Genomic DNA, 27,832 nt, shown 5'->3' with positions numbered 1-27,832 from the left:
TTGGTTTACTGTTATTACTATTATGATATATACAATGGTGATATACTGCTGAAAAGTTGAGTTATAAACTTTAACTGAATATGTGGATTTATTGCAGCTGCTTAATTACATTACAGATAGTTTTTTTTCTAAAGATATGACTTCTATTTATGCATAATTTTGAAGACTATATATAATTTGTGAGCTACTAAAACAAAAGCCTTCAATTTATTTCCTATAGTATGAATGGTTTATTTCATACCTATTTTGCCAATTGAGAAACTGGGACATACTTTATAGCAACTTGTAACTACACTGGCAACCAGTGCATATAAAATACCCATCGTGGCAATGACTCACTTCTGGACAATTGCCACAAATGACTCACTTCTACCCCATTTCCAGCCAATTACCATGCATGACTCATTTCCAGCTTGGGGCTGAGCTTACATGGAATGGGTAAAAAGCAACACAAATAAAACCGCAGAATGAGGTGGTTACTCACTCTCTTAGAGGCCAAATCCTCCAACCTGGCTGAATTACTGAGGCAGTAATACTGGCAGACATGGAAGGAATGAGACTGACCATTAGTGGTGAGTGCATCAGCGGGAGGTCACCCCTTTGCTGGCCACCCTGTCATTGCCATTGGCTAGGAGGGTGGCTATGGAGATGGGGAGAACTGCTTATCTTCACAGGCACCCTGCTGGCTTCCTCACCTTTGCAAAGCCAGGATCCAGCTTTGCAAATGGGGGGAGAATGAGTGCCTATGGAGATGGGGGAAACTCTCCCCATCTTCACAAGTACTCTGCTGGCTCCCCCCCTTAAAAAATCAGGATGCAGCTTTGCAAATGGGGGAGAGGGGTGATAATGGAGATGAGGAGAATACTCCCCATCTTCACAGGCACCATTCTGCCCTCCCTGCTTTGCAAAGCCAGGATCCAGATTTGCAAATGGGAAGAGGGTGCCTATGGAGATGAGGATAACTCTCCTCAATCTTTACCTGCTGCCCCCTCTCCTTTGAAAAGCCAGAATACCAGCTTTACCAATGATGGGTGACTATGGAGATAGGAAGAACTCTACCCATCTTCACAGGCACCCTGCTCCCCACCCCCATTGTAAAATCAGGGTCTTGCTTTGCAAACAAGACTTTTCTAGAGTCCACTGCATTTTTTCAGTCAATGGGCTTTATTGCTAATAAATAAATATATTAAAATTGCCGCAGCAAAAGTCCGCAATGCCCACTGAATAAGTAGAAAACATGCAAAAGAGGTAACTCTTTTCATTGTTCTCAAAAAGCCAAAAGACTAGAGCATCAACAGACATTAGGATAGTTACTCCTCAGCAATTATTGAGGAATGAGCAGTTGTGGCAATAATCTTATTCCTTGCCACAAATGTTCCCACCTCATGCAGCTCAGACGCACGTGCGCACACACACTCTTACTTGTTGGAAACCTGGCAGTGATGAGATTTTTATGAGGAAAATGAACCTCTAAGGTACATTGGTACCATGTTGTATAAGATTTTTTTAAAAAAAGAACCAACATCTTCAGATGGCTCCAGAACCTGATCAGTAATCAGTGCAGTTGCTGAAAAAGATGCTGCCTACACTCCACCTTCCCTTCTACTTAAAGACAGGTGACAACAGTTTATACTAGTTGAATGTTTCATATTGTCTTCAAGGACAGTGCTTTAAATAGCATGTTTTAGTACTCAAATCCACACACACAAAAATAGAAATATTAATGGGGGAATGTTAGAGTTCATTTTGTGTTTTTTAAAAACATGAGTGATGCTGAAGTGACATTTTTAGTTACTTTTAATATCTATTTTAAACATGTTTCTTGACATTTTTCTTATAATATTGTTAAAATATTTTAAGGAATGATTATCTCTCCCTTAGAAACTGATGACGGTTACTGGGGTGGTGTGGTTTCCGGGCTGAATGGCTGTGTTCTAGCAGCATTCTCTCCTTTATTTAGGATAGAATGCTGCTAGAACACGGCCATACAGCCCGGAAACCACACAGTACCCCAGTGATTCCGGCCGTGAAAGCCTTCGACAATACATTGATGATGGTTACTTTTGGTGACAGTGGATATTATCTCAAACAAAATGTTCCCCATCATCCAAAATAAATGCTTTCATGCTATTCTCTTTTTTCCCTTTCTGAGAAATCAAGTTAGCAACAATTTCTTTCCCATTAGCAGCATTTTAGGTAAATGTTATTAAGTAAGCATCAAAAGTTTTAAGTTGATCGAGTTACATGGCTAAAGTTTAATGAACATATCCAGATGCTGGAGGTTCTGCTGCTTGTTTGTTGGAGGGGAAGGATGATTTGCAAGTGGGTAGACTTTTCACTGACCAAAAAATCAGCATTGTAGAACTACAACTTAAGAACCAAACCAAGCTTCAAAACATGTACTTATTGCAGTTCATATAAATGCATGCATGACTGGTCATTCCCATTAAGTATGAGAAGAATAACTGAATAATCTCATTTCAAATTTGGCTTCCAGTATAAACTTCACTATGGATTTCTTAAAATGACTTAATGAAACTGTTGTCTACGTTATGAAGCAATGTGTGATACAGAGTACAGCAGTTTAGTTCAAAAACATTATTACAGGGAACAAAGGCTTTAGATTGCTTTATTCATTTCTTATTTTATTTACTAAAGTAGCATTCCTAGTGTTTTGCCAGGAAGCAGCCAGGAAGTTGTCAGAAAGTCAGAATTGTGTAGTAGTTAAGAGCTGTGGACTCTAATCTGGAGAACTGAGTTTGATTCCCCACTTCTCCACACGAGCAGCAGACTCTGATGAACTGGATTTGTTTTCCTGTTTCAACGCATGAAACCTGCTGGATGATTGTAGGCTCATCTCTGTTCTCTCAAAACTCTCTCAGTCCCACCTTTCTCACAAGTCTGTGGTGGGGAAAGGAAGGGAAGGAGTTGCTTTGAGACTTCTTACAGTTCAAAAAAAAGTGGTATAAATCCAAACTCTTTTTATTCTTCAGTTTTTTTCTGTCCCTCGAATTCAAAGGAAGCAAGAAGCCTCACTGAGTCATTCAAAAGGATTGGCAGCCAATTAGCAGGTGCATTTGGTTTTAAAATATTTGGCAGCACCTCCTCAAAGCAGGCTATTGCTGCTAGTTGCTGGCCACCTGCCCTCCCTTCAAGCATCACAGAACCTACCAGTCACCACTGAGGCCAAGGAGTAATTTTTTGGGTTCCCACTCATTAGCTATGGAGGGTTTCTTTTGTCACCAGTTTCATGTTGCCAGGGTAAAAATCAGTTAAATAGGCCTTCTCATGATCTGCTCAAGTCATAATTAGTTTGGCAGGCTTTGATCGTATTAGGTAAGGATGGTCAGCAAACACTTAGAGACATTCAAGTGGTGGAGGGCATGTCTGGAACAGTGCACTATTGGCTGAGCAGCAGGGTGTGGCTGGAAAGGAGCAGTTCTTGGTGCTAAACAATATTTTTCTGAACCTGGAGTTGACTGCACAATGCATCAGGTAAGGGGAATGAGTTGGCACCTCTTCACACATTGTGCTCAGACAATGGTATGCAAATTTGGCAGAATGTGCTGGCTGTGTTCAGGGTCATAGTGAGCCAAAAAAGGACACTGCAGAAAGTCTGTTATAGTATAGCTAGATAGCCTTCTAAGAGTAATCCTGATTATTTTATGAGGTTTTTTTTTACTTTTAAATCTTATAAGACTTTTTGCTCTGCAGGCTCCTTGAAACCCTTTCAGCCTGAAAAGTACATAGTTGTGCTCAGCTTGATTACAGCAATATATAGTTTTCCTTTTTTAAAAAAAATTATGACGATGTGTCTGCAAAGAAATGCAGACACGAATATGAGAATCTTAGCTGCTCAGAGGACTGGTCTACCACCTACTGAGCCGCACTGGAGCTTCGAAGGACAGGTCTACCAAATCCTTCTCAATGTGGGTCAGGAAAGAATTTTCCTCCAGGCCAGAAAGGCCAGCAATCCAGGAGAGTTTTTGCCTCTGGGAGGCAGAGGAGACATAGTCATAGTGTGTGTATATCAGTGTGTATGTGTGTGTTGGGGAGGAAATTGTGAATTTCCTGTGTTCGCCAAGGGATTGGATTAGATGACCTTGAAGGTCCCTTCCAACTCCATGTTTCTAAAATATCAGCTGAAAGAAGTTTAAGTAGGGATCTGATTCAATTCCTTTGATGCTGTGCATGTGAAAAGGTCCATCACATTCTGGTCATTTTATAAAATCTATTGGATGGTCTGAGCAGTGATGAACTCTTCACTATAGATTGTTAACATCTGTTACTGAAGTTCTTATTGCATGAATTCTTATTGTATAAATAGTTTTATTCACCATCTGTTTCACACAATATGGATTACTACACCGCTACAAGCTACTTTATTTGTATAAAGGGTTCTTTACCTTAGTCTTTCATGAACTGTTGAAGAAGGCCCACATGTATTGTGCAGAGTCAGCCATAATTAGCAGAGAACCCTATGAAACAAGTTATGTGTTGTTTTCTCCACACATGTAATGTGTAAGAGCATAAGAACATAAGAGCCTGCTGGATCAGACCAGAGTCCATCTAGTTCACCACTCTGCTACACGCAGTGGCCTACCAGGTTCCTTTGGGAGCTCACATGCAGGATGTGAAAGCAATGGCCTTCTGCTGCTGTTGCTCCCGAGCACCTGGTCTGCTAAGGCATTTGCAATCTCAGATCAAGGAGGATCAAGATTGGTAGCCATAGATCGACTTCTCCATAAATCTGTCCAAGCCCCTTTTAAAGCTATGATATGATAATGCATATAACTGAGTGCTAGGACTTGACAATACTCTTCATCTATTCATTCTGGAAATTTGCCTTGTCAGTTGTGTTGTTCCCTCTGAAAAAAATGTTAGATCTATTTGTGGCCTTCCCATTAAATTAACCACCAAGGGAAACAGGATCCTGTGCTAGATAATTCCTTGGCCTCATCCAGAATCTTCTTATTTTCATGGGCTTGTTATCTAATTGTTATAGCCTGCCTGATTTGATATTTAATCACTACAACACAACTATTTTTCAAAGTGTGAGAATGCCTAACCTGAAGGCTCCTGACCTATTCCTGCCCTTTTGTAGACATTGAACTTCATTTTCATCTACTGCCAGCTCCAACTCTGAGTTAATGGTATTTTGTCTACATATAAGTCATAAAATTTAATTATATGTTACACATAAATATATCTTACCCAATGCTGATTTTTTTTCCTTAAGAAAAACTAACTCCTAGAGGTTAAAATAACTTCTAAATCACAAAAAAGTACCTAATAATTTTTAGAGGGACTAGGGTACAAAAAAGATGCTCATTTTTTCCTCTCTTTAATTTCTCCATTCAAATTGCCTTTCAGTTGCTTCTACACATACTTTTCAGGATCCTAATCAGGGCTGTATTAGCCCATGGCAGGGCCTCTAGGATTTCAGTTACTTCGGGCCCTGCCAGCACTTCAATCTTTTAGCCCACTACAACTGACAGCCTGATCCTGGTATGGTAGCTTCTAGACCACAGTGTATAGCCCTATATCCATTTTGAGGGCCTCCTGAAGAATCTGACTCACAATTTTACATGAGTAAAATTACATGAGTAAAATTGTGGTCAAGGTCACAACTAAACTGTATTGCTCATGGAGAAATAATAAGGGAGAAGGTGGCATAACATCACAACTCTGATGCTAGGGCACTATTGGCCCACTATCTCCCTCCTCTATGCTCTTACTGACTCAAAATAAATCTCAGCTGACTGAGTATGCCTTGCAACTTCTGTTTTTCATTGTTTTTTTACATAATGACTGCTTGTTCAACTTATGGCTGAACAAGGTTGCCAGTAACAGTGCCTCAGCGAAAAGGAAAAAAAGACACGCCCCTAGTCCCTGCAGATCCCCTAGGGTTCAGCCTAGTCATTCTTATGGATATTAAAGCCCTGCTCCCAAACACACACATATATACTCTTACATGGACACATTCAGAATCCTTCATTCAAAAAACCTGCCTCCCACACATTCCCTCCTTAAAATCACCTTCTCCCAAAACACCTTATCCCAAAATCACCTTCTCCCCAAACAAAAGGGGGCTGCCAGTTTTCGCTTCTGAACACTTGCAAATGATTTGTAACTTATAATGGTTCCTCATCGTTACTTGATTTTGTAACTAAGTGCTGCACAGTTATTATCCTTAATCTATAAAAGAAATATAGAAATGGGAAATTGCCTGAAAGCACTTTGCTTATCTGCCTTTCACTTTATGCTGACTCTGAGCTATCTGAACAGCTTGCCAATGTTGTAAATGTTGTTAATATATTAAAATGCTGTATTAATTATGCAAACTCCCCTCTCTTAGAGTAGTATGGTGTTTAAAAAAACATCAGATCCATTAGAAACCACTTTGGATTTTTTTTCTTCCATAAGGCTTCCTAATATTCCATGTATAATGAAATATAGATAGTAATGGGTTTCTGTGTAATAAAAAGGACTGAAAATGGGGGTGGAGAAAGCATAAAGGACTCATGCTAGCTTTCATTGTAAAGTATCTTGGAAATTTTCCATGCATGTCTTAATTTAATACTAATAAGCTTAAACGAGTGGCCAGTTTCTTACCTGGATATATTTGAGAATAGTTACATTGTCTGGTCCACAGTAGACATCTGAGCATAGCTATCAGTGAAATTAAAGTGATTGGTTCTATAAAGATATATTCTACAAAGATTGAAGAAAACCAAGTATCTGTGAAGGCATTCACAAAAACATTTCTTGACCCCTTCTGCACATGCAGAATAGTTCACTTTCAATCCACTTTCACAATTGTTTGAAATTGGATTTTGCTATTCCACACAGTAAAATCAGCTGCAAAGTGCATTGAAAGTGCATTATTCTATATGTGCAGAAGGGGCCCTGAGACACTGCTGCTGTAAAATTAGTAATAGCATCTCAGTGTGGTATAATGACTAGAGTGTCTGAGTACTGTGTAGGAGACCCAAATTTAAACCCCAACTCTTAACATGGCAGCTTTCCAGGGATTTGGGATTAGAAATATTTTTAGGCCACTTTCGCACATGCAAAATAATGCACTTTCAATCCACTTTCAGTGCACTTTGCAAATAGATTTTACTGTGTGAAATAGTAAAATCCACTTGCAAACAATCATGAAAGTGGATTGAAAGTGCATTATTCTGCATGTGTGAAAGTGCCCCTAGCTTAATTTATGTCACAAGGTTGTTCTCCCTTGCACTTTGGAATCTATCCTGAAATTAGCCTCACAGCTAAATATCTATCCCAACTATCAGAGTCCAGGCAGAGATGGATCATTACTCCAGCTAACGCATTCCCCTCTGCTGTTCTTAATGGCCGACAGTTGAATATTCCACTTCTAGATAGAGCATGTGCATATTGTCAGGAGATTGTTGAGACCCTTGAGCATATTATGTTTTCTTGCCCGAGGTATGCATTACCTAGACTCTCCCTACTTGTCCCAGCTCTAGGGAATAAAAAAAAGTTGTTCTGAGCATACAAAGACTATTCGCCTGCTGAATAATAGTGATGGCGGGATAACTGAAAAAACCGCTGAATTTTTATTAGAAGTGCTAACAGGAGATGGGGGCTACCCTTTTGAGGGTCAATAACTTTGGACCCCTGAACCAAACTTCACCAAACTTGGGTGGTATCCCCTGACAGGCACCCCAAGAAATTTCCCCAGATTCTCTACTTTGTAGTGCCTTGGCTGCATTGTAGCCAATGGGGAATCTCTGAGTGAGTAAGCAGGCTGCATATATTTGAAGATAGAGGCACCAGACTTTCACGGTGGCTCCAGGAGGCCCTCCTGGTAATAACATTCAGGTTTGGTAAACTTTGTTTCTGGGGGTTCAACTTTATAAGCCCCCAAAGGCTTATTTTGTTTTCCTGCTCCTGCACATGAAGCCTGCTGACTGAGTTATCTCTGAACTCTCTCAATGCACCCCCTCCCACAGCCCCCAGAAGCAAAGTTCACTAAGACTGGATGCTATTACCAGGAGGGCCTCCTGGAGTCACCTTGAGAATGCAGGTGCCTATACAGCAGAAAAGATGTACAGCCAGAAAACACACACTCCGAGAATTCCCCATTGGCTACAGTAGGGCCACTGCTTGCTTTTGAGATCTGCCCAGGCTTTTCAATAGAGTTCTTTGGTGGGAAGAATGCTTTTCCCACCATAGACCTCCAGTGGGAGCTTACTGTTATGCCCAGATATGGCTCTATGATAGAGGTTTTCAATGGGGGGGGGCACTCTGAGGTGGGAATTATTGTCTGGGTAGGGGCATTTTATTTCCTGCAGGACTGCTGGTTGTGAGTCTCCTGAAAGGAACCAGCCAAGCTTGCCTAAAGTTTTCCTTGGAAAGGGAACCAAATGCTGCTTGGGCGCCCAATTGGTGGGAAGGTGAACCCACAGTGCCCACAGCATTTTGCCCTGCAGAAACAGAGCTACCAAAGTTGGCTGGTTTCTTTCAGGAGACTCACACTAGCAGCCCTGTTGTCAATTAGGCACCCTTAACCGAAAAATTCCCCCAGAGGCTTCCCCCAAATCTCCAGCACAGAGCCAGCTGGGCATAACAGCAAGCCCCACTGAAGTCTAAGTTGGGGAAAAAAACAATTATTTTTTCCCACCATAGAACTTGCTGAAGAGAGCTGGGAGATTCACCAATAGCTCTGAAGTAGCTCCATTGCAACCAATAAGAGGACCTGGGGAGTAATCTGTGGGGAACCAAATTTTTTTCAAGGCAGAGGCACAAAGGCATAAGGGCATCTTCAGGAGACTCTCTTGATGACATTTTTCTGGAGTAAGGATGAACTTTGCTTCCAGGGGATGAGGTGAGGAGATGGAGGCCCATGCATTTTGGGGGCCCATAAGAGTGTGCCTGGGAGATTACCACGCAGTGAGTTGCTGATCGGGGTGGGGGGGGATTGGAGCGAGGCCAGCTGAGCACTGCCCAGACAAAGTGAACTGGGAAGGGAGCCACTATGGGAAGGGGCAGAAACGTCACTTGGATGAAAGGAGGAGCCAGGCCAAGGCTTTAAAGGGACTTGCCCTCCTTTATTTCAAGCCATGTAGCCTTGCTGGCCAATGATTTGCCCACCCAACTCACCCCTGCTTTTATATGTTAATACATGCTGTTCATATCATAGCCCTGGATTAAGCAGCCGGTTTGAAGCATGGGTATTGATCTGGAAGGGGAAGGGGGCTAGGGAGCCAGCGCCTTCCACTTGGGAACGGCAACAGTGACAACAGGCGACTGCCCTGTCGGACTGGGCCGAAAGGGGGAACATCTCTACAGCCAGGAGGCGGCCGCCCGGCCAAGAGCCCCACAGTAGATCGAAGCTCGGGACTGGGCACCCGCCCTGCTGAGCTGTAGCACGTACCCGCATGACCAGATCCAGACCCATGCTTAGCCTCATGCTTCTGCTCAATAAAATGGCTATGGCCAATTTATTACCCCAGCAACAGTGTGATGTGTATCATTATAGAGGGGCCTCGCACAAGAAGTGATCCACCCTCGGGCAGCAACACTGAACCCCCTGAAGCAAAAGTCACCAAACCTGGATGGTGTAAGCAAGAGACTCTCCTTTTTGGTGTGGCTTTACCTTGAATGTTTTGTGGTTTTACCTTGAAAAATGTCCACCCCACAGACTCCCCCAAGAAATTCCCCATTGACTGTAATGGAGACAGGGCACTTCAGAACACAGAATCTAGGGAAATTTCTTTGGGTTACTGTCAGGGGCGCATTTTTGAATCTACTGGCACAAAAGTTTTGGGGTCTCATCTGGAGACTGTCCTTATGATACTCCCTGGGTTTGGTAAAGTTTGGTTCAGGGGAGGCAAAGTTATGGATCCTGCAAGGGCTAGCCCCCATCTCCTGTTAGTTCCCATTGGAAACAATGGGGGCACCCACTTTGCCCCCCTGAACCAAACTTTGGGGGCATCATCAGTACAATCTCTGGATGATTCCCTGAAATTGTGGTGCCTCTAGCTTTAAAAATACACTCCCTGCAGGCCATAACGTGAAAAAAACACCAAAAAATACAAAAAAAATCAGACTTGAATTTTTCAGATATATCCGAGTATATTATTTGTCTTATTCAGGCATATAGATAATTTTATGGCCAAATAAATCCAAATCCAAATTTTACAAATTTTTTAGGGCATTTACCAAGTCTATTCTCATAGACCAGTCTATGGGTGGTTGGCTGGCTCGCAAAGATTATGGTGTTGAAGAACGCAGTTAGCTGAATTAATGCTTTGGTGTTATTCTTGAGCTTCCAAATGTCTCCTGGCAGGGGCCCTCTGGTTTTTCATACTTTCAATGGCCATAGCCACATCCTCAGTTGCAATGAGAAGGACTGGGCCAAAGCATGGCAGACCTTCCGGAAATGGCAGATGTGGGAATTCAATGTTTAAGATCTCATCAAAGTGTTCATGCCAACGACTCAGGATTTTCTTCTTATCCTGCAGTCACTGACAACTCCTATCTTTTATGCACATGTATTGTTAGATATCATGTGCCACTCTCCTTCGTGCTTTTGCTAATAGATGGATATTCTTTTCACCTTCCTCCGTATACAGCTGTTCATAGCGTTTTTTGAGTGAGTATTTAAAGCCCTGGAGCTGTATTGCACTGCTCTTGCAGCTCCTAGCCTTGGTGGCTGTGTAATGCTTCCAATTGTCACCAGTCTTGTTGGCAAACCAGTCTTGTTTGAAAGCCACTTTATTTTCTCTCACCTTCTGTTGCATCCTCCTTGGTCCAGAGCCATGCCTGCTTATTGAGGCACTGGCAGTCTGGTTTCCTCGTGCCGAGGGTCAGTTCCACGGCAGTGGTTACGGAGTTGCAAATGGCGTCAATTGAGGTTGTATCTACTTTGGGGAAGATAATGCTGTTGATTGTTGACCGAAGATAATGCTGTTGCCAGAAGCACTCTTTTTCCTCTGTTGTACATCCTGCCTGTAGGGCATATACAGAGGAGACTTGCAATCAGCTGGTGCTGATGTTGATGCCAGCAGACATGAGGCGGTCAGAGTAGCAATTCACTTCAATTAGCTGAATGTTTTACTAAAATACTCTACCTCAGAATAGAATTTTCATTTCAAGATTGGAATCTTCATTTTAGTCAATAAGAAAGTGTGTAGCTCCTTCAACTTTTTTATTTCTATTTCCTTTCAGAGTTAGTCCAAATAAATACTTTCTACCTTAATTGACAGTCTGTTTTCAAAGCTTAGTGTGTGATTTTTCTGTGTATATAAATGAATATGTAAATGTGAAGTACACAGGCATTCAGAATTTTAATCAGAGGATAATACTTGTACCAAGCCTACTGCATATTTATTTTCTTTTTGAATGTATTTTTGTACTCACTTCTAGCTTGAAGACAATATTTTGATTTACCAGGCTGAAATATTTAATAGACTCCCAATGTTACAATACATTTTAGTAATAAAAAAAATTCTTCCCATCTTTTAGAACAAAAGCCTGAAAAATAAACTCCTGTCTGGAAGCAAGCTTTGTGGTATTCATGCAGAAGAGGTGAGTAGAATCTGTTGTTTGACTCCAGCAAGTTCAGTGAGCAAACAACATTGCACTAAGATTGATCACAAATTTATTTCAGTGGTGAAGTATTTCATGTAGGTACTCACGTCAGCCCATTTGCAAAATTATCTTCTGACTTCAAGTAACTTTTTATATGTCCATGCATAAATGATCCTAGTTCCAAACTTTATTCATAGAGAAAAGTTTTTAAAGTCATTTATGTAGCTGGTTTATGAAGTTGTAAGATTTTAGATTGAGCTTTAATGGAACATAGAATAAACATACTAAATTATTGATGGGGAATGCCAACCATGACCAAAATCTTTCTTCCTCAGATAATCAGATATTAATCACACACAATATTTCTTGCTTTGTGTTCTAATGTGCAGGACACAGCTATGTTGCATTTAAGATTTCCACAATACAGTTGTTCTCCTGTTATTATGGGATGTGCTGTGAGAATCCAGCCAGTGAGGTAGGATCCAAGGAGATTTTAATATAACAGGTTCCGATGGTGGTGGGATTCAAACAGCGGTGCCACTGCACACACGCACCTCCAGTCCCTATTGGGCAGGGAGATTGCTTTAGTAACCCCTTCTCAGCACTCAGAAAAAAATAGTAACCACTTCTAGAGAAGTGGTGAGAACTGGTTGGATCCCACCTCTGTAGCCAACCATTCATTAGCAAAGACTTATACAAAAAATGACATCAGCAAAGACTTGTACAGTAAATATCTAATAAATACTCCTCCAGGTCATGAGCTGAGGGAGGAGACAAAGCAGCAATCCTATCAATGCAGTTGGTAGCATATACTGTAAAATAAAAGCTGCATTACTGTTACAAGGCATCCGTAGTCTTTTGAACCATCTGGGCACCATTATAGGGAAAAAAATTGCGAACACTTGGGGAATTTGGATGATCAAGCAGTTGAACTAAAAACTGTAGAAAACCTCTAGTGTGAAAGTGGATTTGATGTACATACACCTGGCCTAATGATTATGTTCCAGATCTCCATTTTTTACAGTTTCAAAAAACAGTACTTATATACTGTTAAACATATGCTGTTTTGAAAACTTGTTCCAAAATTCTGCAAAAGTCAGTATGGCATACTTCAGTAGAATGAACTGTGCTTCAAAATGGGGAACAAGCAACAATCTCTGAACTTATGCACATGAACAATTTTCTATTTTGCGGGATGGAGCAACCACGTTTTCAATACTGTCCCTTGCTGATTTTCCATTAGAATAAAAATATAGCTGAGACGGTATTAATCTGTTAGTATAGGTAAATTAATCCTATTCTGTTGCATGCTTAGTATTCTATTCAAACAACTTAATTTAAGAATGATAAGACTGCATGCACTGACTCTAAAATGACCCATTCATTGTCTCTTCTAAGAATGATGTTGTTCTACAACAACGTATCTAATGTACGATTAAATGAAATAAATTATTAAAATTATGTTCTAAGAACTCAATAGCATAGATGTTCTGGAAATATTTAACAAGCATTCTTTAGTGAACAAGAAAATGTACTATTGACAAATCAGTGTTAACACCCTATGCCAAAATAATAATTTTAAAAATATAGGGAATGTTCAGAAAACTGTCAACAGTAACAACAACTGTCATTACATAGGGAGAGGCTCTAAATAATATGCAAATTTACAACTTGGTGATGACTTAGGATAAAACTTTCATCTCTTTTATTGCATGCTTGTGCCAAAGAATTAGTTTGGGGAAATCATTGGTGCCAACAATTCATCCTAGTTTAGCTTTTGTTGATGGAATTTGTTAGAGCCATCAGTTATTTGTGTTTTGTTATTTTTATGCATAAATAGCCCCACTAAAGCCTACTAATATTGTCATTATGTAAAACAGAATAATCTTGTATCTCTTCCTATTCTCCTCATACTCTGCAAATTTGCAGAAAAAATGTAAGAGAAGAAAACATTCAATAGAGATTTAAATTCCTCTCAATTTAAAATTTTCATGTGCTGAGGACATGCTAGTAAAACTGGGAGAAGCAGCAACCACAGAGATCCACTTCATGCATTGCTGCCATCTCAGAGGACATAAGAGCTGCTCCAGGCCCAGCTGCCATGGCAGCAGATGTCTGAATGGCTCTGTGCCTGGCTCCAGTGACAGTGGATGCAGAGAGAAACTTTGAACTCAGCCATGGTAACTGCAGATACCAGCAGAGGTTATATTCTTATATTCTAATAGCACAGTTGGCCAGATATTTGGATACTTAAATGTAGTGACTGGAGATGTGAATGGGTCAGACAGATCTGTCTGCAAACCTGAAGAGGACCCCAGGTTTCCAGAACACATATTGTTAAAGCTGACATAGCTGAATGGATGCTTCTAAATGATCTTTGAGCTCAGCTGGGTCACGTTGGAAGGTTTATGGAATAGCATGCTATTGCCCCTAGTATCCTACATATTGGATTTGTATTTCTGTACAAGAAACAATTACTTGTTAAAAGGTTAATGTCATAATTTTCAAATCAATTCAATTTTTTTCCAGCTGTGACTTAATTGGAATATACCATATTCTTGCTGCTGGTTAGTACAGTCAGGCTTTTCACCACCAAGCTGGGCTGAAAATTTTCATATTTTCTGTTCTTAAAGGCCATGTCACAATAGTTTGCCTCAGTTTAAGCTTTGCCCGATCATTTGGGAATCTGCCCATCATTGTCAATACATTTCCTTACAGCAAGACGGCATGGCCATGATTTATTATTATCGTATGTTGCCATGTTAGTCTCAATTATTAATCCTTTCTAGAATGCTGTGGAGATCTTGCATGCATTTCCTGTCTTTTTTTCTTTCAGCTATTGAATTTATAGGATGCTCTAACCTGCATATCAATGGTTTCATTCTCTGTTTCCATTACTTATTTTCTCTAGACACATTATATACTGACTTCCACAATAGCTTTATGCTGTTTCTTCCTCGTTGTTTTGTATGTTGTTTTAATATATTCTATTATTTGCAGCATAACAGTGAATAATCTAACACCAGAGTTTGAAATTTAAAACAGGGATTTAGACTTTTAATGCGCGGTATTAAATCTGGTCCTTGAATATTTGTTGCCTTTACATTTTTTCTTTATGTGGGAGGAATGAGGTAACAGCTTTACAGAATTACTCACTGAGCATATTTTGTAAAAAATAAATATACCTGCTTGGCTATGTGTTTACCTGCGATAAAAGATGAGGCAATTCATTCTTTATTGAAGCATGTAATAAGCATTAAATTTTTAGATGATACCTAATTGAGAAAAGTAGTGAACACTCTGGAAGATAAAGAAACAATTCGACAAGATCTGAATGTACTACAAAAGTGGGTAGATATGATCAACAATAACAGCAACAACAGTTTGGATTTATATTCCCCCATTCTCTCCTGTAGGAGACTCAAAGGGGCTTACAATATCCTTGCCCTTCCCCCCTCACAATAAACACGCTGTGAGGTGGGTGGGGCTGAGAAAGCTCTGAAAAGTCATGACTAGCCCAAGGTCACCCAGCTGGCGTGTGTGGGAGTGCACAGGCTAATCTGAATTCCTCAGATAAGGCTCCACAGCTCAAGTGGCAGAGTGGGGAATCAAACCCGGTTCCTCCAGATTAGAATGCACCTGCTCTTAACCACTATGCCACTGCTGCTCCTTGAACAAGATGCAATTCAATAAAGATAAGTGCAGAACTATTTGTCTTGAGTAACAAAAATGCGTAACACAGATACAGGATAGGGGATACACTTCTGGGTAACACTGTGTGTGAACAAGATCTCAGGATATGGGTAGACAGTAAGCTGAATATGAGCAGTTAGTGTGACAGAGACTAATGTCATCTTGGGGATATCGACAGGGGCATAACATCCAAATCACAAGATGTCCAGTCCTGGGCCCTCTCTGCATAACATTAGAACATCTCCCCTTTACCACAATGTTTGTCCCCAATCACCTTCTCCAAAATGTTTCATTGCTGCCATTAAGGCTTTTAATCTTTTTTAGCTTCTTCATTGAAATGATGAATTCATTGTTTCTATTCTCTGCAGCTTTATTTAATTTATGCTTTGTTGATTCAACCAAAGCAGCAAAAAAAGAGGGGGAGACAGAGAGAGAGAGAGAGAGAGAAGGAGAAGAAGAAATCAAATCAAATGGTGAAAATAGAGGTGAGAGGGAAAGGAGTAAGATGAGGGATGTGAAAAAATGACACTGAGGGGGAAGTTGGGTGACAGCACAGAGGCACTAAAATGTCAGTAGGAATGATAAAACATTTTAAATATGGCTGCACAGGAAGGGAAGTCAGCTTTGAAACCTATTAGCCAAAACTATCATTGTAAAAGAGTTTTCAGAAATGATGGAGAAAAAGCTGCCTGGAAATGTCTTTGGAACCAAAGGGGTAAAACAGGCCAGAACTCCATGGAGGAAATGTTTTACCAGCTTGAAAAATTGTAAGTTTCTTGTGTGGAAAGGCACATTGTCCTGCTGTACGATACATTCTTTCCTCCACATCATTATCCTCAAGCCTTTCTATAAAATGCCATAAATGTGTGCTTATCATTCATGACAAACAGCTTGCATTAATCTGTAAGGAAGCAAAGTAGAACTGTAGAATTGGAAGAGAGTACAAAGGCTATCCAATCCAACCATCTGCCATGCAGGAACACACAGTCAAAGCCAGAGGTGGAGTGAGGGGAAACTGCGCCCGGTGCGCACATGCAACCTGCACCCCACTGTGGTGGCGCCTGCCTCGCCTTGGAACACCCCCAGAATGCTCCCACCCTGCCCCTCCAAAGCCTGGCCACGCCTCCACTGCTGCTTCACCTGGGGCATCACACACACACACCCCCCACCTTGTGGGTGCTACGCCACTGGTCGAAGCACTCCTGACAGATGGCCATCTAACTTCTGTTTAAAAACCTCCAAAGGGAACTCCACCACCCTCTGAGGCAGCACTTTCCACTGTCAAACAGTTAGGAAGTAATGTAAGGGTGGAATCTCTTTTCTCATAGTGTAAATGCATTACTCCATGTGCTAGTCTCTAAAAACAAGCTTGCTTCCTCTTCAACATGGCTATCATGTCATCCCTTAACTTTCTCTTCTCCAAACTAAACTTCTCCTAAGTCTCTTCTCATTGGGCAGGGGTCTTCAAACTATGGCCCCCCAGATGTTCATGAACTACAATTCCCATCAGCCCTGCCACTTGGCCATGCTGGCAGGGGCTGATGGGAATTGTAGTCCATGAACATCTAGAGGGCCATAGTTTGAAGACCTCTGTCATAGGGTATTGATTCGAGACCCTTTACCAGTTTTACCATTTTAGTCACCCTTCCCCTGGACATGCTCCAGCTTGTCAATATTGAATTGTGGCACCAAGAACTGGGCACAGTATTCCAGGTGAAGTCTGACCAATGCAGAAAAATGGTACTGTTACTTCTGTTGATCTTGACACTATTCTTTTCTACCTAAGTGTATTATCTTACATTTCTTCTTGTTGAAATTCATGTTTTTAGTTTAGGCCCAGCTCTCTAATCTGTCCTGGTCATTTTGAATTCTGACCCTGTCCTCTCGAGTATTAGCTATCTATCCTAATTTGGTGTCATCTGTAAATGTGATTGATATGCTGTCTAGTCCATCATTCAAGCCATTTATAAAAAAATATTAAATAGCACTGGACTCAGAAGAGAACCCTACAGCACCCCAATAGTCACTTCTCTCCAGGATGAAGAGGAACCCTTGGGGTTTGGTTGGTCAACCAATGACAAATCCATCTAAGAATAGCATTGTTTAGCACACAGTTTACAAGCTTTTTTGCAAGAATATCATGGGGGATTGAAATCAAAAGGGCCATACCTCAAAAGAAGTAAATAGATTACATACTTGAGGAAAAACACACATGGAAAATAAAAAAAATACTTACTCTGTATAGAATAGGGTACTGAGAAGATAGGAAACCTGATGAAAAATACAACCTATAGCCTGTTTACACACCTGGCAAGAAAATACAACTAATGCTATGATCAGTAAAACACAAAAGAAATCCACTCACTTTTGCTGGTGTTCACCATATTCCATGCAGCTATGGACAGGATATAATGGAACTAAAAAACACAGCATTATAACAAGAATTAAGGAACATGAAAGACACTGAATATTTTACCAACTTGAGAAATTTGCAGTGGCAGAACATACACTACCTGAAACTGGACAAAACATCTTATTTGAAGAAACAGAAGTGCTTGACAGGTCCAACAATTACTTTGTCAGATTACACGTTGAGATACATAAGCATCAGCAGTTTTAATAAAAAGGAAGAAAGTTTGAAAATAGGTGAAATTTGGCTCCTGTACTAAAAGACATCAAACCTAAACTTCAAAAGACTCCTCAACACCCCCCCCCCCCCACTTCTTCATGAACAGCTGAGAGTTAACATAATGAGCATTCCACATTCACCACTGGGAGACAAGACTTAGAGAGAAAAAAACCTTGGAAGGAGCTAGCCACAGATTCTGACAAAACATCAGAAATAAAAATATTCAGACCATGGTTACATAACCCAAAAACCTCACAACAAACATTTTCATGATGTTTGTAAGGGCAACACAATCTGAGCAATCAACTTGATTTGGACAGTGTTCTGTATGGAGTAGCCTTTACTCAGTTAAACATTTGTGTTTTTTAATCTTGCCTGTGAATCTTGCCTGTGAAAACTTCAAAAAATGTTTTTATACAATGCTGATAAATGCAGGGAGTTGGACATAGCCAACATTATCCATTGAATTGAAGATCAAAAGTGACAGGAAAACACGAAGTACAAATTACTCCAAGTGCAGTTCCATCAGTTTAGAACAACTGTTTATGAACTGTGTGGTAAGAACCCACAGTATGCCAGGTGCTCCAAACTCTTATTATGTCCCAAAGATTTTCAAGGTTTTATATTTTTCCTTCAAGTAAAAACACAAAATGTGCATACATGCATCATTTATTCTGAAAGTTGTCTCACACATTATGTAACTGTTGTGCTTTTGTGTCCATTTATGCAGGCATGAGTGTCTGCTTAATATGTTTACTGTGGGAAACGTCAGCGCAGCTGTGGCAAATATTACACATCTCATTGCTAGATAAATTTCACCAAAATAAATCTACCCCCATTAAAAAAAGCCCTCGGGTATTTTACCTATTGCCTGAACTTAATATCTTTTCCTCCACAGATTTTTAGATATGTACTTCTTTTAAAAAATTAATGTATTATCCTCTGCTTGCAGTCAAAAAAGATCCAAGCCCAATTGAAGGAACTTCGCTATGGAAAAAAGGATTTGATTTTTAAGGTGAGTTTTGTTTTATGCAAGAATTGGGGGAGAAGGGAAAAAGTCTCTTATCTCCTGGGGAAGCCCATCATCACAAATGACTTACAGCACACTTTGGGGTGGCATAAATCTGTGCCACAAAAAGGGGTGTTCCCAGGCTGAAACTTCACTGGAAGCTGACTAAAGTCAGCTCTGCCCCAGAAACCCCCAGAATGCCACCTCCATGCTGGTGCAGGCCCAACAGTGCAGAAGTGACAGTTGAGGGGCAAACTTTTGGATTTGGGCTCTTCAGAGCCACACAGTTCTGGTAGCAATAGTGCTGGGTCAGAAGTCACACTGCTTCCAATTCAGCTCCTGATGAATGTTTGCAAAATATTAAAATAATATAACAATATAAACAATAATGATAAAAATAATAAAATTTACTTTGTTACAACAGTGGGAAAAATAAGAAACTGGAATAAAAGTTGAATATCAGTTTATCACTACTGAGAGAGTGAACTGAGCAACTGAAAACCAATAGGCTGAAAAGAATGTGCAAGGAATTTTATGTATACATGATGAATATATGTATGTGTGATGCTATGCAAAGTCACAGCCACATGCAGATCTTCAGCAAACAGCAGCAGCAGTGTTTCCAGCTGTGTTGGGTTGGAATTAAGGTATGTTCTCCCCTCAGCTCATCAGGCTGGATAACAGCCCTCTTCCTTCCTTTAGATTAATCAGTATAGTTGTGAATTAGTTCTACCTGTATTGTAGCAACTCAGATTATTCCTGCCCAAACTAATCTTGGTCTAACTAATCAAACAACTTGGTAGGGCTGATTAGAGAATATGTCCACTCCTTATGACACTGGGAAGCAGGAAAAAAAGGCCTCCTTCCAGGCCCGTTAGAATAAAACCCACAACAATTCTACTTAGCCTCTCAAGGGGCATCCAGCTAAGCGAATGGTTTCCAAACTTTTTTGGTTTGCCACTCACTTGGCTCCCAGGTCACATCCCTAGTGCCCTCCCCCACACACGTACATATGAGCACACACCTCTTTCTTGACATTAGGTCTGTGGCAAATTCAAAACAGCTTCTAACACTGTAAACACACCTATGTATGTTACAAATAAAACATGACCTAGTAAATGAAAACCATTTTATTTTAGCAATATGAAAGGGTATGTTTGCATCTCACTTATTATGTTATCACAGTTTTAATGGGATGGATGTGCTTGGTGCATGGATATCAATTTCTCAACATCAGGCTGCAAGGCAATAAGAAGAAATCTTAGATCCCCACATACAATAATTTTCAGTCTGTGTCTCTGCTCGGGAAGAAGCTGGGTGATTGTACTGAAGCCCTGCTTTACTGAATAGGATATTGGGAAGGCAATAGAGTACTTCTTGACTTTGTCCCAGAGTGCAGGGTAGTGATTAGGAAGGTATTTTTGAGAGAACCATGTAAATGGGGCATAGAAATTAAGTAATAAAGATGCCTTTGCTGGCTCCTTGCCTTGGCTTTACACACACACACACACACACACACACACAAACACACCCAGCTAAACACAGGCTATCAAACTGGCTATCAAACTGAATAGGATGGATTGCTTAGGGTAGGTAGACCTACTGGGTGCACTGTGAAGCAGTATTCTTGGAGTTAAACAGAATCTTTTGAACTTGGTTGGAGCCTTGCAGCACACTGGGAAGAGAGCTGAAGCTTGGAACCTCTTGACACATATGGCTGTGCAAGTGATGATAAACATGTAGAAGTGGGGGCCAAGTTTGGAGCCAGGATGACCTGCCCAAAAAGCATAACAGACATATGCCTAGTACAGCCCACCAGCAAAATGGTCAGCTTATTTGACTATGCAGTGACATAGATGAGCCAATTAACATAAATAATAATCTATTTTTTAAAGTTGAACCCACACTATGTTGTTTCAAGTCATCACTGACAAAATAATCGGCAGCCCCAAGGAATAAGTAGACAAACACATCACATGGAAGAGGTATTGTAACCTCTAACTGTGGGTTCTGTGGGGCAGAACTTGTAAGGAGTTGCAACAACTAAATTTTAAAACAAAATAGTTTACTTTTCTTAACAAATAACACTTATTAAACATTAACATTTAACATAACACTTCACAGTCCTGTTAAGTTGCATTTCAAGTCCTTCTATTTACAGTCTTGTAATGCCAAGTGCATTTCTTCCTGCAAGTGAATGGCTCCTGAAATCTCTAGAAACTTGGTGTAGTGGATTCCAGATGATGAAGGTCCCCAAAAGAACTCTCACCATCACACACAAAAAGTTCTGAAACAATAAATTCTAACATTTACAATATAGCAAAAAAATAAACAACTCCCTTCCCACTAGTTCCCAACAACATTGCATTTACCTTAAAGAAGGTGTTAAGGGCTTATAATAATATATCCAGGTCCCAGCCTAATAGCTTTGCCTCCTCCAACCTCATGAGTTCTGCAGCCTTCTGCTTCTTTCAGACTCCACCCCTTTCTGGGTCATCCCATTCTTAACATAGGGGTTACAGTATCAGCTAGCTTTATGCTACTATTTTTGGGTCCTCACCACATTGGCTTCAGCAATGAACCTCTGTCACTTTTTCCCCCTTTGTCGTAAAGATATTGGTGGACAGTTTAAATATTGACTCAAATAATTTTGAAAAACATGCTAAGTATCGGATAGGATCATCAGGCAAAACCTTCAATGTGGAATAAAAACCAACAATGGATGGAAAGTAGTCATGCCAGAAAAAATACTTTATGCTTGGAAAAGCAATACAGGTAAACTGTGAAACCAACTACCATGCCTTAAATACAGTAACTTCCAAAATATGTTTCTCCAAAGCCACTCTTTTCTTTCCTATGTAGTAACCCTGAACACAGCACCTCTGTATGTTCAGATAACCCACAGAGTTTGATTATTGCAAGTAGATGTATGGCCCTTCCCGCTCAGCTACCATTTCCAACATAACACACCAACACAATTTTAAGTGGATAAGAAAACTGGCCATAGCCAAAGAACTTTATTTACAGAAAGCATAGGATAAACTAGATGGTGCAGCATGGGGCATTTGTCCTGACCCCCTGAGCAAACCAATTCCTCAGCCCAGCTGCTGGAGGAATAAACCAAGCAAAAGCTTGGAGTGAGACAAAGACCAGACCGGCGAAGTGCCCATGACTGGAGGCCCCATCCAACTCACGCTAGGGGCGCAAGCTTCTTAGCCCCCCGCAGGGCGTTCCTACCGAGAGTTTGCTACACCCCCACCTCCTAATGAGGTGTGTTAAACAGGGGAGCTCCACCAGCTCCCCCTACCAGCGGATCATCCCCCATGCGCAACCCCCCATGCGTAACCCGCCAATGGCTATGACAAGAACATCATTCAAACATTCAAAATAACAGGGATCGGGTGGGTGAAAAAACCGTGTCGCTTCAGCTCCGAATGGGGCCGGTCCACAAGGCAGGGCTTTAAATAAGCCCTAGCCCACCCCCCATACCAACAGCATGCTCTCAGGCCTCGCGAGAGCACGCCAACCCCAATTCACATCAATCTTGCCCTTCTCTGGGCAAGATGACTTCCTGGCGGCCGACTGCACATGTGCCAAAATGAGCGCACATGCACTCTTCGACCCGGTGCCGAACAGACGGCTTCTCTGCTGGGCCTCCCTTCCTGCAATGACGGCCACGTGTGAGGCGTGGCCACGCTTTGCAGGAAGTTCGGAAGAAAATCTGTGGTTATGTTTCAACAACTGTAAATGAGGGTTTAGTTATTTTTTAAAATAACACAAGGGTGGTTTGCTTTGAATTCTGTAGTTTGACATTGTTTTATTTAGGCTTGCTGTTCTGTTTGGAGACTTTTGACCAGTAGTTGCTCTTTTATGGAGACAAATGGGATGGCCTATAGAACTGGACTCCTTGTTCCAATTCACTCAAAACTTGAAAAGGTCTTTTGCGTACAGAGAGCACCACGTCCCCTGAAGTTCTACTGTATTTAGTTGAAAAACATTCACTTCACACCCCAACCAGAAAAGTCCTTCATAGGGAATAGGGAGAGTCCTGGAAATATGGTTTTGGGAAACTTGAATACTCCCGAATATGGGTATTTATGCCTTCCCAAAATCAAAATCTGAAAAATACTGGGGAACTTTCGGTATCCATCCCTAGTCCCATATCTAGGGAATCTAAATTAAGTGTGACTGTCTTGGTTGCCTTCTGCAGTTTGCAGTATTAATAATTATTCCATCATGTATTCAAGAGTATTCCTGTTCTAACATTTGGCATTTTGTATAAGAAAGTCCACAAAAATTTGTTGGGTTCTACCACACTTGGCACATTTTGTTAATTGCCAAAGGATCTGCATGCAGATTGGCAAAATGGAACTGTGCAGTTCTCAAACTTGCTCCCAAATCACATCTCATTTCTATTTGTCATAACTTCTTTACAGAGCACAATCCTAAAAGCAACTTGGAGAAAGTATTAGTGGTTCATGAGCTATCAAATGTATCCCTTTTATCCATTCTTTGCCAGATTGATAGTGCGGGACATCTGTAGGATGTACCCTGCTTAAAGTCTGCAAATTTTAACTTTGTTATTTTCTCCTTTTTTGTTTTTTTTTGCATTTATCCTTCCTATTTTCTTTTTTACTTTTCTATTTCCTGGTTGAGTTTTTTTGTCTCTATTATGTAGTGTCTAACTTCTATTAATACATTAATCTTAATGTATTGTCGAAGGCTTTCATGGTTCAACTGGTTCCGGTGGGTTTTCCGGGCTGTGTGGCTGTGGTCTGGTGGATTTTGTCCCTAACGTTTCACCTGCATCTGTGGGTGGCATTTTCAGAGGTGTATCACAGAGAAAAGTCTGTTTCACACTGTGTCTAAGTGAGAAGGGACACAGTGTCAAAACAAAACTGGACATAATATTTTATTTGAGAACACTGAAATTCTGCACAATCCAGAAGCTTACTATGTCAGACTGCACAGGGAGGCCATTGAAATTCACAAACACCAGGACAACTTCAATAAGAAAGAAGAGACGTTAAAAATTAGCAAAGTCTGGCTCCCAGTACTTTAAAAATGGACTGATAACCCCACCCGCAATACAATGCACTCAACCACACCTTTGCATAGCAAGTTCCACCAAACACTTAATGATTGGTTCCCCACCCTGGGACATGGACAATATACCCCACTAAACTTTCCCTTCTCACTTAGACACAGTGTGAAACAGACTTTTCTCTGTGATACACCTCTCAAGATGCCAGCCACAGATGCAGATGGAACGTTAGGAACAAAATCGCCCAGACCATGGCCACACAGCCTGGAAAACCCACCAGAACCAGTTTAATCTTAATGTTTTTCCTCCTCCCAGTTGGAAAGCCAGCGTGGTGTAGTGGTTAAGAGCAGGTGGATTCTAATCTGGAGAACTGGGTTCAATTCCCTACTCCTCCACTTGAATGGTGGAGGCTTATCTGGTGAACCAGATGTGTTTCTGCAGTCCTACATTCCTGCTGGGTGACCTTGAGCTAGTCACAGTTCTTCGGAACTCTCTCAGCCCCACCTATCTCACAAATTGTCTGTTGCTGGGAGAGGAAGGGAAAGAAGCTTGTAAGCCACCTTGAGGCTCCTTACAGGAGAGAAAGATGGGGTATGACTCCAAACTCTTCTTCTTATCTATTCCAGGGGAAGTATGGATGACTGAGGCCCCTTCCGCACGATCCAATAAACCAGGGATGGGGGAAAAACCCATTTTGGGAAGGGGGACTTCGCATGGCTGCCCTTCATTACCCCCCAAAGTGAGGCTGCCCCATGTTCCCCCAAAATGGGCTATTTGAGTGATTCTTTTGTTGTAATGCAGATTGCAGCTGCTCGCGAGCGAAAGGCTGCCCTGGGAAGCACTTGCTTCCTGGTTTTTAAAAGTCAACCCCATGCAGCTGCATAGCCATGCACAGGGACATCTTGCGGCATTGCAAGATGTCAGCATGGCTGTGGGGTCCATGCCTGCCCTCCCTCATGGCCACACAGCATGGGAGGTGATTTTTTTTACTAAAGACACACCTCCATGCAAACATGCGACAGCAGCCCACATTGCTTCTGCGGGCTCCGTTTGCTGCCTGCATGGAGGCATGCGAACAGGACAGCAGGAGAGTGGGTTACTTTATCCCAACTGCAACCTGATTTTCCTGTGCTGTGCAGAAGGTACCTGTGTGGCAAGGAAACTCTTCAGGCTTGTTAGAGCTCTTGAGATTCTGGGGTGTTTATTTTAAAGTGTTAAGCTATCTGAAGGTACATTTATGTATCTATTGTGGGGGTTATGTTATTTCTTTGTAAACTTTGCAAACAGTTGTAGCTAAACTTTTGTTTTTGTTTTTGGTTGGTTTGCTTATATAAAGGGAGCCAGGGCTTTTAGTAAATGCATCTTTTCTTTGTTGCCTTTGTTTTTCTCAGATCTACTTTGTTTAACCTCACTGTCCTAATGTATAATGTCAGAGTCTAGAGATTCTTTTAGTTATGTGACTCTGTAAAGTGTCATGTATATTTATGGTGTTGAATGAATGCTAAACGATGAGATGCATCCCAAATCTCATGCCATCTGTAGCAAAAGGTCGCCCAAAGGACAGCATGGGAAATCTCATTACTGAGTTGTTGTCACAGAAGAAAGGGGAAAAATGTAAATGTAAAGGAAAAAACAGAATGGCATAACTTCTCTCACTGTGCACACATACACATGAGGAAAACATAATGTCTGTGAACTATATATGAACAATGAAATGAGGTTATTATGTCACTTCTCTATACCAATACTATTTAAAGAATTTATGACAGCTTTCAGAAGTGAAAGAAATAGATATTTTCTCCCATATAACAAAACTATCACTCAGGCAACCTCTGTTAAAGATGAGAAATAAATATAGTAACTTGCAGCTAAATTCAATATGTTATCTTAATAACAAGAGACATAAGCCTGAAGATAGGAATCTGGAAAAAATATAGGTTTATTGCTGAATTGCTGTTAGAATATTGTTTGTGGGAATAACTGCTGAAAACTATTTAATTCTGGATGAGTTCACTAAGCACTTCAGAAATGCCAGGTGCTCCCCCGCCTTTATCAAGAAGTCTTTTTTTTAACCAGACTTTTCTCCCATCAGGAAGAGTGAATTGCTTAGGAAAAAAAACAGTAACATGGTTATAAAAGTTCATAAATTAAAATTAATAATCAGTCATAAAATATTTGTTTTTGCATTTTTTCAAAGTAATACTGAAACGTTCATTTCTCAAAAGAAGAAAACCAAAATCATGCTTGACAACTGCAACAATAGACACTAGCCGAACGCCAGGAGAGAATGCTGCTAGAACACGGCCATACAGCCCAGAAACCACACAGCACCCAAGTGATTCCGGCCGTGAAAGCCTTCGACAATAAATAGACACTATTCTATCTTGCTGGAGTGTACTGTAGCTTCTCAACAGCAGAACTATGTTTCATATTTTATATATAATATCTTCATTCATGATACTGCACTTCTACTCAGTTGAATTGTGTGGTCATCCTTTACCTGCTCTCTTAGAGGCTATTGTAAATATTATAAATGTTATTCTCATAATGACTAATGACAGCCCAACTATCTTGTCACCTTATGGTATCCAGGGTGATTAGATTTCTGTACTCTCATAGGTATATACATGGGTATATACAATGAACATTTCAGAAAGGTGGATTCTGCACAGCAAATGTATAATGGACTGCAGTCATTATGAAGGAACCTGTTTTCCTTTTTCCCATTCACATGCTCGCTGTGCAGACATCGATTGGACCCCATGGAAACAATCCAAGTTACTTTTGTGCCTTCACACAGAGACATTTTTCTTTTCTTTTTTTAATTTCCTGCAACATATGCATAGCTGTGCAGGAATACAGAAATGAACCCCCACATCCATGCCAATCGTCCCACAATACAATCATCTGCACCTGCATAGCTGTGCATGAGCAACATGCAAAAAAGAAAAGAAAAGAAAAAGGGACCTCCCTGCAGTTGTAGGGCAATGATGAACATATTGCTGTGGCAGGCAGATTCTCCCTGACTATGGATGGTGCAGTGAAAGGGAGGGAAATAAAGTGCCTCCTGCCTGACCACTCATGCAGGAGCAGCTCCAACCTGGGATTTTGCAAAAGAATTGCTTGTTTAGTGATTTTTTTAAAATCCTGGGTTGAGAGAAATAAAACGGGGCAGATTCATTTTGGGGATGGGAACTGTGCAAAGTCCTCTTCCCCAAACAGTTTGTATTGCGCCCTGTGCGTGTTAGATTTGCCCTGTGCAGAATCCAGCAAAGTATAGTTTTTCCAACCATGCAGGACATAATGCATGACATTCATGCTATTGCAATGGGAAGTGTTATTTATTAGTATAATGTAATTAGTATTTAATTGACTGTGCTAAGGAAACTTCTATTTTTGTTCCATTAATTAAAGAATGTGTCACATATGTCTGTGTGTATTACAAACATAATTGTTTCCTCTCTAGACTTAAACATTAATTTCAAACAATTTCAAAAAATCTAAAATTCATTTCCCATACCTTACTTCGTAGGGTTTCTCTTTTGTTTAGATTCTGAACTAATAGAATTCTTTCCACTATAACCAAATAAATCTCTTTTTAACCCTGGGCTGCAACCTGATGACCCTAACCACAACAGTATTGTTGTCATGTAGTAGTAGTAGCAACAGCAGCAGCAGCAGTTTATTACATAATTATGCACCGAGTTTTATATAGATTTTTCTATAATGCACTAGAACCAGAAGAATACACTGTGTAATATGAAATTTACCTAAGGAATGTAGGCATGGACACTGAAGTATAATCCAGCAGATATTAAAACTGAAAAAAATAGCTCACTGTGATACTTTGCTTCTGATTTTCTCTACATACAAGCTTTCAACTTGTACCACA

At 40.7% G+C, this 27,832-nt stretch overlaps 1 protein-coding gene across 4 annotated transcripts in view; it reads left to right on the top strand.

Annotated features, from left to right (window-relative positions):
• The window catches only part of LUZP2 (leucine zipper protein 2), a 485,657-nt gene that overhangs the window by 351,187 nt on the left and 106,638 nt on the right, over nt 1–27,832 (top strand). For 3 of the 4 annotated variants that reach the window (XM_048483981.1, XM_048483982.1, XM_048483979.1), the window contains exons 6-7: nt 11,500–11,562; nt 18,840–18,902. In XM_048483981.1, coding sequence (XP_048339938.1) covers nt 11,500–11,562; nt 18,840–18,902 — 126 coding nt within the window. The remainder of the gene's footprint in view (nt 1–11,499; nt 11,563–18,839; nt 18,903–27,832) is intronic. The other variant, XM_048483980.1, reaches the window with a different exon arrangement.

This window comes from Sphaerodactylus townsendi, linkage group LG02 (assembly GCF_021028975.2).
Source record: "Sphaerodactylus townsendi isolate TG3544 linkage group LG02, MPM_Stown_v2.3, whole genome shotgun sequence".
Taxonomy (NCBI): Eukaryota; Metazoa; Chordata; class Lepidosauria; order Squamata; family Sphaerodactylidae; genus Sphaerodactylus; species Sphaerodactylus townsendi.
Note: the sequence above shows the minus strand (reverse complement) of the source record. Positions and strands in the feature narration are given on the sequence as shown.